This window comes from Cyphomyrmex costatus, unplaced genomic scaffold (genome assembly GCF_001594065.2).
Source record: "Cyphomyrmex costatus isolate MS0001 unplaced genomic scaffold, Ccosl1.0 scaffold132, whole genome shotgun sequence".
Lineage (NCBI taxonomy): Eukaryota > Metazoa > Arthropoda > Insecta > Hymenoptera > Formicidae > Cyphomyrmex > Cyphomyrmex costatus.
Genome location: NW_017275304.1, coordinates 866,725 through 877,277, shown reverse-complemented (window position 1 = coordinate 877,277; position 10,553 = coordinate 866,725). Strand labels below are relative to the sequence as shown.

Genomic DNA, 10,553 nt, shown 5'->3' with positions numbered 1-10,553 from the left:
GACGACGAATTTTCGCAAGCTTACCGCTCAAAGTGGCTGTTATCACGCAATCGAACTGAAATTAGTCGGATAATAATTAGACGCGTGCGTCGTCTACATCTTGATCTTGCGACGTAACATTGTTTTGTTTTAATCGTTATGTTTCAATTTTCATTGATAATTAGAATGATATGTATAATATATTGTTTATAGTATATTAATTAAAAAGTACTACTTAAAATTGGTCAGCTTACTGTACGTTTAACTTTTTTTTTAAGAATTAATCTTTTGTTAGAAAAGGGACGGATTCTAATAACGAATGTCTTACATTGAAAAGATAAGTGAATATACGTTTTAGTTATATGTAAATAGGAATGAAATCTGTTATAAATGTTAGTTTTTTTATTTGACACTTTTGCCTCGAATATAATCATATATTTCCTGGAGAGCACATAGATTTATTATTGTTTGCTTAATCATAAAAAATTACTCGCAGATTATTAGTTGCAAAAATTCAAATATAGTACAACAAAATTTTTACGAGTGGCCGTAAACTATAACGTAACCGACTAGATCTTGTCGAATCTTACTTTAGCCACATAAAGTGCATTTGGGCCGTGACCAGAAGGTACCCAGAGCATGCGGTATAATCGTCCTGAACACGCCGGAAGCTATTTCCGCCCCAATTTGCAATCCAGTAAATACCAGGGAACTATCACCAAATACCGCACCCAGTCTCAGACTCAGACAATAACTGGCTGTTCCGTCTGTGATGTATATGAGCCTCATTGTTATTGTTTCGTTGTGAAATATATACTAAGTGCGCGATGATCGGCTACCGATGGAACGGAATATTTATTTGCTGACGTGAACATTTTAAGATCACAACGTCAAGAATCAAGTGATAAATCATTACTAACAAAACTAATTTGTCGAAGATAGATGCTCTTGGTTAAGCATACAACTCGTTAAAATGATGATTCGTGGCAAAAGCAAAGATTAATATGAATAAATCATATGAAAATGGGTATATATCTATTTCGAAAGTTAAGAATGGAGATTACTTAATCCTTTCCCACAGATGTTAGTTAACGCTACCATCTCTTCAAAGTTTTTTTACTTTTTAATGATAGTGCGAAGAAAAATTGAATATATTTTACATTATATACATATATATAATGTAAAATAATCTTTCCTTGTTATTATTTTTTGTGATATTCATCGAGATATTTCGATTTAGGTAGACTATTAACTTAATTACATATTTAATTAATAGCATTTTATAATACATCAAGGAAAGAAACAGACAAACAAGAGGAGAAAGAAAAGTTTTATTTATATTATTAACAGTCACATTACATATTATGTGTTTGAAAAAATCTTAGAAAATTTTATTTATCTTAGAAAAATTTATTTATTCTTAAATTAAAATTATTCACAAGTACACTTATAATTTAAAAGATCCATAAATCAACAGGTTTATTTCCTGTAAAATAAATATACATAACTTAAAATTGTTTTCATTATGGAAGAAAATGTTCAAATGTTCCTATATAAGTATATCAAAATATGCAATAACAATTAAAAATATGGAGATACCTTATTAATTGCAAGAAGAAAAGCACTTTGTATTCCTTTCTACCTCTGCAATGGGCATTGAGAAAACACGGAAATTGATCTCGTTCATATTAAATGTATTATTATAATAGAATAACTTATAGATGTGTATTTGATATCTATTTGATAAGGCCAATAATTCACCATGTCTAATCTTCATCCCACTTACAAATTCCATTTTTGGATCATATGCAACGATCTCCTTAGAACCAATATTTACGATAATAAAATGCAATTTTGAGCAATACTGTTAATCGTAGAGTAACAAATAATTCGTAAAATAATTTGATATAAAGAATAATTGAACTCGGATATCTTACTTTGTTTTTGGAATTAATTTCTTTAACAGCGTCCGCGCACATAATAGATGTTTTTGTAATATCGCTAAAAAATATTCCACATCTGTCAGATGTTATCGCAACTGTCTGGCCTCCTAATACACCCGCCAATTGAGTTTCTTTATTAGCTTCATTAATATCCTTTGGCGAACATTCTATTAAGTTCGACATTTTTGTTTTATACATTTTGCTTCCCGCGAAAGGGACATAGTATAAATCTAAAATTTATAATGAAAGTTAAAAATTATAGATATTAGAGAAATGTCGGTAAATGCTTGTTTAAATTGAAAAAACGCTAAAGATCCGGGTTCGACTCTCGGTCGAGATAATATATATCTTTCGCAATAAGTAAATTATTTTATACAGATTTCGAATATATTGAGATTCTTTAATAGATACTCATTGAGCATCAAAATTTAATTGTGATATTATTTTCGGTAGTTTAGTTGCGTTTTTGAGTCCGATAAAAAATTTCGGCACGTAGTTCAAATATGATATATGTATATGCAAGTATATGTATACATATATATGTATATACATATATGTATATGATATATACATATTCACGTTGAATTATTTAAGTATTAAAGATCCAGCTTTGATCGTTATGATCATTTCCTATTTCCAAAAAATAAGAAAAACAATCAAAATATAATGTCTTTAAGGATCGTACACTAACTGTTTGTGTATTTATTAAAACTTTTACTATGAATACATAAAAATATATGTAAACGTTTCGCTCTTAAATTTGAGTCATTTTCAATATAATATTAAATGAAATATAAATCAAAAAAGTAACTTGTAACTGTAACTTCGTTACAAGTAACGAGTTACTTCCATTCCCTGACAAAATCCGTTTCCTCAGATTTAGCTATCTAGAAATATTTTTTTCTTGTTTATTCTATGTTAAATTGATCGCATTTTTGATATAAGAAACTTATAGTAGACTTAACACAAAATCCGTTTCCTCAGATTTAGCTATCTGGAAATATTCTTTTCTTGTTAAAAAAAAAATAAAAATACTTGCCTTCACCAATAATTGTCACGCCGTAGATGGTGTCAGTAGTAGGATATCGCTTGTTCGCTAATAGGATATCAACATCAGTCTGTTTCATAAAATCAGATTCGACTCTGCATAACTTTGAAGTATATCCATTATATGTTATTAAACCAGCACCTTCCACATCTCCTATGAATACCTGAGTACCGCAATTTTATTAATACAACATTATATTTCCATATTTATTTAAAATATAAACTCTGTTTCTCTCTCTTATATTATACAATTTTTTTAATTTAAAGAAAATGTACTAACAATAGCATTATCCTTTACATTTTGACAGTCAGGTGCAAAAACGGTAATTGAAGCTATCAATCCATCGCCAGTTTTATTATGAGCAATGTTAAGTGGTATAGTAACACGTTTAACTAATTCATCAGTTGATAAATCAAAGATTAGTAGCTGTGGTAAGCATATTTGATTCTCCCCAATTCTGCCACCATCCACAACAAATAGATGATTGCATGTAATCTGAGATAACAAAATGCAAATTATTTATATTTTATTGTTATTACTTAAATAATTATTAGGAACATAATATAAGTGTTAAAATGTCCAATATACTGCGGTGGTTTTAAACGCAACAGTCGGATGTATAATTCATTATTTACAACATGAAAATGTCCCACTGATAATCTTTTAGTTTATTGTTTTATATAGACGAAAAAATAAAAAATAGGTATTTCTTTTCATTGGTTAAGTCGTACGTTGAGGAGGTGAAAACCTTCCTTGAAAAAAATCGGTTTTTTCTTTTTAGAATAAGTATCGTCGAAATCACACAAATATAAACAGTAATAAAAACTTCAAAAATAGATACTTCTTCAAAATCAAGGCTAATAAGCGAAACTCTAAATTTGCAACTATTTGTGCTTTTTTTATACTTATTTGTCAACAACGTAGATAAAACTATGAAGCAGCAAATCTATTTTCTGCATAACATCACACAAAACATCTTATTAATATACTCTTTATGTCAACATTGAACATTGAAATTAGCTGTTCTACAATGAAAATAAAATGAATAAAATATAAAAGTAATTATTTCTTTATTCTTTCTTTGCTTTTAATTGTCCAAAATATTTTGTATATTTTTTATATACTATCAAAAGCATTTAATTGATTTTAGTAGAGTTTAACAAAATCACTATTTTTTTGTTATTATTATTATTATTATTACTACTACTTAAAAAACTTGTTTTGATAGTCACTGCTGTACTGTTACTGCACTGTGTTGTATCTACTTCCAACGTTATCTCGCGCAGCCAACGCGGTATAAGATGGATACATATGGAGTGCGTATACATGTATAGAGACGTTTTCATTCATATTTAAAAAATGATTATTCGTAATTTTCATATATCATTGTTTTTTTAGTGCAGTGTTTTTTAATTCTTGTCATATAAAAATTTAAACATTTTTGAAAATAGGGGTAGGGGTAGGGGTATATAATAAACAAATAATTAAAAGATTTTGTTTATTATAGTTATAAAGTACTCTTGAAGCCATTCAATTTTTATTCTGGAAATTTTTTTTTATCTTTTATGGTTTCGACCATATTTATTCTGAAAGAAAAAAAAACAAATTTTTTCGAGAGAGGTTTTCACCCTTTTAACGTGTGACTCAGCTGATATAAAAAATACGTATTTCTTATTTTTGTCTATAGAATAATATACTAAAAGTTCATTAAAATCGGAGAGGGACACTTCTATGTTCCCCTGTTAATAAAAGATACTTATTAATACTAACTTGTATTTGATAAACACCGCCTGTAATTCCTTTACAATCATCTTTATACCAAGACCAATCTGGATATGCACGTAGAAGTGGCCCACCCTCTCCTTGTTTCTCAGTTACTGTCATTACACCAAGTGGTACGCCATCGTCTCTCGTCGCAGTAATAAATACTCTGCCATCTATAAAAAGTTTTGAAAACATAATTTTTATTATATTTATTGTGAATATATATAATATATACATATATATATACATATATATACATATATATTACAATTTTATTACGATAGCAGTTATTTGTTGCATTAGCAATATCAAAATTGTATACGATCAATCTTAGAGCGTAACGACGTTTACAACAGTAATAAAGAAATTCATAAAGAATATTCATATAAAGAATTATTATAATGAGTAATGTCAGCTTACCATCCGCCCTATCTATATCATACAAATAAGCTATATTAGGAGTGTATTTGCCAAAATATATTGCTTCTTCTTTTTGTTGTGGGCTGTCCCAAAGAATGTCTAGATATTTCCATTCGTAATTGAGAAGCAATTTGCCGAAACTTATAGCTGTCATCGACAGAAATGATATTTCGAGCAAAAAATGTTTCATTTTTACGTACTATATAATCATGTATATGCGGAATCATATATAGATAAACTGTCGAGGTATAAGAAATATGTACTTCGTAGAAGTGGATACATGAATGAGACTTATTTTAGCAAGTATTTATGATATATTCGCATTATAATGCATATGAAAATTCAGAAGTATGTATATTCTTATTTAGCTAATCTGATAAACAATTGCAACCTAATTGTAAGTTGAACTTACAATTAGAAATTATTGATACCTACTCGTACATTCATTGCATAAGAGATACATACATTATATACGTATAATGCATATACATATGTGTTTCTTCATGTATCTAGTTAATGATAATATATCTAGAACAATTAGTGAATACTATTCAACAAAATTAAAGGATCATTTGTTTCATCCTGTAAAAATAGGTAAATTTCAAGATAGAATAACTTCGTCAAAAATCATCATATCGAGATGTTTAAAAAAACGTTTTACAACATGAAATCTCTACTTTCCAGATCGCTAAACACGGTTTTACTGAGTTTTACTAATATTTATGAAGTTATTCTATCTTAAAATTTGCCTATTTTTGCGGGGTGCAACAAATGATCCTTTAATTTTGTTGAGTAGTGTATATGTATATATATTATAATCAATTAATATAATTATTACAATACATGTGTAGAGTATACAATATGTACAAGATTTGCTATGTTTAAAATGAATGTAACATATCATTTTATCAGCAATATGGAATCATTATTGATAAAAAGACAAAAAGTTTATACATAAATTTATATAACTAAATTGATAGAAAATTGTAAAATTTATGCATTTCTACACACATATTCATTTTATTAAATTGCTCTGATTAAGTTGAAGTGACATTTTTACGATTACGGATCTTTTAGATACAGAGCATAATAGAATGTATTTTTTGAAACGACTTTTGGTCCTGATCACTGTAATATATTTACCACGTACATATACATTTACATGTTATATAATAAAATGAAATTAAATCGTACGCCTAAGTATCGCAATACGGTGAATGACAGAAGTACGATAATCGGAATTTTTACAATTCATATACGTATAAACATTTAAATGCTACGTATATGAAAACATGTATATTTAAAGAAATAGATTTGCAATGAAAAGTACATAGTAATTACGTTATTATCATATGTTATTACAATATTCGTCTTTCTTCGCATTTTGGTCATTGTATTATGTATATCATTTCTAATTATCCATTACTGATAATTTTGTATGGAGAAGCGAGATTAATTTTGTATATACTATTATACAATTATTATTAATTTTAATAATTTTTATTTTAAAGAAGTGATTAGAATGATTGTCATACTCTCTCTCTTTCTCTCTAAATATGAAAAATAATTAATACAAGATGACAAAAACGTTTGGCCACGAAGTTTTGTGTTTATAAAATCATTAGTTACATATACTTAAATAAACATAAGTTACATATATTTATTAAAAAAAAAAACAGAATTTTGAATTATATCTTATAAAAAATTAAAAATAATAACATTTAAAATATCTATCTTTAGCTTCGATGTATAAACTTGAAGGCCTTTCTGGATAGCATCATTTTTCCTTATATTTTTGGCACGTTTATTATTATATAATTCCTAAATCGAAGATATAAATGATTAGTATAAATTGATTTCAGTGTTTCTTTATTACGATTAGGGAAGATACATAGAGAGAATGAGATGTGCTACAAATTGGAGATGCATACACGGTCCATCAATGTCGTTAGTGATCTGGTTTGGTGCAATTGGTATTTTGTGGTTAAGATTGGTCATAACTGGTATAACTATTCCGACTACGACAAGCAGTCTCATGCAAAGCACGTCCAATCCACGATTGACTAAGTGCTGCAATGTTTCCATTTGCATTCACGTGATCCAATTGTAATTCCGCGACAGATCATTTTGATCTTCGTTTAACTAAAATTTTACTTTGCATTTAATTTTCAATATTTGTTGCGAAACTTAAGATATTGTTTTTGTGAGTGTTTATGAGTGACAGGCAATTATTATTTCTAACTATAAACGAGATACTTTCTTCGTATCGTATCAGTTGTATCACACTAAAAGATATATTAAATTTTAATAAATAATTTTTTAATACAAACTAAATAGTTAATAAATACAAAGACATATTTATTTGGTACAAGAATTAATTCAATTTGTATATCATTTCTTTTTACTGAATCATTATAAACAAATGTATAGTTAATACACACACACACACACAAATAAATATTTATTAAAATTTATTGTATATTTCCTTATTGCAATTTACTTCGCTCACATACATGTCAATGGTCAAGAATGCTTCACATCTTCTAAGCATGAGAAAAAAAAATAGCAATCTTTCCCTTGTTATTCTCTGTAATTCAATGTATTATTTCGATTTTTTGCGACAATTAACTGTTAGACTTATTTATTTAATTAATAGATTTTTATAATACATTCGATAGAGAGAGAAAGAGGGAGGGGAGTAAGAGGAAGATAAGTTTTATTTATATTCTAATAATCATATTACATATGATGTTTATACAAATCTTAAGAAAACTTATTTATACTTAACATAAAATTATTCAAAATTATACTTGTAATTCATTTAATGAGCCCGTAAATCCACGGGTTTATTTCCTGTAACATATATTTTTTTTAAATTGTTCTTTTATTATGAAAAAAAGTTTATTTGATATGTTGTCATATATGACAAAATGCAATAAAATATTAAGTATGAACATACCTTAGTATTTTGCAAGAAGAAAAGCATTTTGTATTCTTTTCTATCTCTGCAATGGGAATCGAGAGAACACGGAAGTTTACCTCGTTGCTATCAAAAGTGTTATTATTATAAACTACATTGTAGACATGTAAATGGTATCTATTTGATAGAACTAATAATTCACCATTTCTAATCTTCATCCCGCTTATAAATTCCATTTTTGGATCATACGCGACGATCTCCTTAGAACCAATATCATTTACAATAATAAAAATGCAGTGTTAAGCAATATTGTTGATCGTAGTGCGACAAATATTTTGTAAAATAATTTAGTACAAAGAATAATTTTATTCGAATATCTTACTTTATTTTTGGAATTAATTTCCTTAGTGGCGTCTGCGCACATAACAGACGTTTTTGTAATATCGCTGAAAAATATTACACATCTGTTAGACGTTATTGCAACTGTTTGGCCTTCTAATGAACCCACCAATTGAGTTTCCTTGTTAGCTTCATTAATATCCTTTGGCGAACATTCTATTAAGTTCGACATTTTTGTTTTATACATTTTGCTTCCCGCGAAAGGGACATAGTATAAATCTAAAATTTACAATGAGAGAAAGTGTTAACAATTACAGGGATTAGAATAACGTATTAATAACCGCTTGTTCATTTGCCCCTCTTGTGTCAGAGAACTTATAACAAGACTTTGATCAAACTTTTCTGAGATTTAATTATCTGAAAATTTTTTCTTTTCATTAAAAAATTCAAATATATACTTGCCTTCATCAATAATTGTCATGCCATAAACAGTGTCGTCATTAGGATATCGTTCGTTTGTTAACACGATCGCTTCATGAGTTGATTTCATGAAATCAGATTCGACTCTGCATAACTTTGAAGTATACCCGTTATATACTACTAAGCCACCACCTTCCACATCTCCTATGAATACCTGAGTATCGCCATGTTATTAATACAATGTTATATTTGCGTATTTATTTAAAATATAAACTCTGTTTCTCTCTCTTTCTCTCTCTCTCTCTCTCTCTCTCTCTCTCTCTCTCTCTGTCATACTAAACAATTTTTTCTATTTAAAGAAAATGTACTAACAATAGCATTATCCTTCACATTTTGGCAATACGGGGCAAAAACGGCAACTGAAGCTATCAATCCGATGCCAGTTTTATTATGAGCAATGTTAAACGGAATAGTAACACGTTTAACCAATTTATCAGTTGATAATTCGAAGATCAGTAGTTGTGGTAAGCATAATTGATCGTCCCCAATTCTACCCTCATCCACAACGAATAGATGATTGCATATAATCTGAGATGAAGAAAATGCAAATGATTTATATTTTTATATATTATATATTTTATTGTTTTTACATCAATAATTATTGACAATATGTTAGTGTTACAATATCCAACATATTGTTGGTTGTTTAAACGTAACAGTCGAATATATAATTCGTTACTTACAATTAGATAAAAAATATTAATACTAACTTGTACTTGATAAACACCACCTGTGATTCCTTCACAATCATCTTTATACCAAGACCAATCTGGATATGGACGTAGTAGTGGCCCACCTTCTCCTTGTTTCTCAGTTATGGTCAGCACACCAACTGGTATGCCTTTGTCTCTCATCGCAGTAATAAATACTCTACCATCTATAAAAGATTTGTTTAGAAACGCAAATTGTGCTAGATACGTATTCGTATATTCATCGTGTATATATGTATATATGTATTGCAATGAAACTGGTATGTATATATATATATATGTGTGTGTGTATATATATATATATAATAGTTTATTATAATGGCAGTTATTTATTGCATTAGCAATATAAAAAACATTTAATCAAACTTAGAATTTGATGACGTTTAGTACGTATAGTACAACAATGATAAAGAAATTTATAAAAAATGTTGATATAAAAATTTATTATAAAATTTTTGAATAATTCTCAACTTACCATCCGCCTTATCTATATCGTATAAAAAAGCTACGTTAGGATTGTATCTGCCAAAGTAAATCGCTTCTTCTTTTTGGCGCGGACTGTCCCAAAGAATATCTAGGTATTTCCATTCGTACTTGAGAAGCGATTTACCGAAACTCGTAGTTGTCATTGATAGAATTGGTATAACAAGCAAAAAACGTTTCATTGTGGCGTAGTGTATAGTCATTTAGATGCACAATAATAACCAAATGAGTTAATAGATATACGTATTTTATGAAAGCGAATGCATGAATGAGACTAATGTTGGCATGTATTTATGATATATTCGCTTTATAATGCATATAAAAATTTAAAAGTATATCTTCGTTTAGCTTGTCACTGATAAACAATTCTAACCTAATTTGAAGTCGAAGTTGTGATACTTGCATTTATTGCATAATAAATATTATACATACATTATATTTAACGTATTTATATATGTATCGCTTCA

General features: G+C 28.1%; 2 protein-coding genes across 2 annotated transcripts; both read right to left on the bottom strand.

Moving 5' to 3' along the window:
- Window positions 1-1,582: 1,582 nt before the first annotated feature.
- On the bottom strand, window positions 1,583-5,344 carry LOC108782668 (major royal jelly protein 3-like). Its single transcript, XM_018550990.1, has 6 exons — window positions 5,155-5,344; window positions 4,741-4,907; window positions 3,250-3,465; window positions 2,962-3,133; window positions 1,917-2,152; window positions 1,583-1,798 (listed from the first exon to the last, which is right to left on the bottom strand). The coding sequence occupies exons 1-6, from the start codon at window positions 5,342-5,344 to the stop codon at window positions 1,583-1,585; spliced, it is 1,197 nt and encodes a 398-aa protein (XP_018406492.1).
- Window positions 5,345-7,956: 2,612 nt separating this feature from the next.
- On the bottom strand, window positions 7,957-10,268 carry LOC108782669 (major royal jelly protein 1-like). Its single transcript, XM_018550991.1, has 7 exons — window positions 10,079-10,268; window positions 9,604-9,770; window positions 9,206-9,421; window positions 8,876-9,047; window positions 8,457-8,692; window positions 8,114-8,334; window positions 7,957-8,007 (listed from the first exon to the last, which is right to left on the bottom strand). The coding sequence occupies exons 1-7, from the start codon at window positions 10,266-10,268 to the stop codon at window positions 8,001-8,003; spliced, it is 1,209 nt and encodes a 402-aa protein (XP_018406493.1). The 3' UTR covers window positions 7,957-8,000.
- Window positions 10,269-10,553: the final 285 nt, after the last annotated feature.

Coding starts and splice junctions, on each gene's coding strand:
- LOC108782668 (XM_018550990.1), bottom strand. CDS start 5,344: ATGAAACATTTTTTGCTCGAAATATCATTTCTGTCGATGACAGCTATA. Junction 4,908..5,154: donor TGATATAGATAGGGCGGATG/GTAAGCTGACAT, acceptor AACTTTTTATAG/ATGGCAGAGTATTTATTACT. Junction 3,466..4,740: donor GCGGTGTTTATCAAATACAA/GTTAGTATTAAT, acceptor TTGTTATCTCAG/ATTACATGCAATCATCTATT.
- LOC108782669 (XM_018550991.1), bottom strand. CDS start 10,268: ATGAAACGTTTTTTGCTTGTTATACCAATTCTATCAATGACAACTACG. Junction 9,771..10,078: donor CGATATAGATAAGGCGGATG/GTAAGTTGAGAA, acceptor AATCTTTTATAG/ATGGTAGAGTATTTATTACT. Junction 9,422..9,603: donor GTGGTGTTTATCAAGTACAA/GTTAGTATTAAT, acceptor TCTTCATCTCAG/ATTATATGCAATCATCTATT.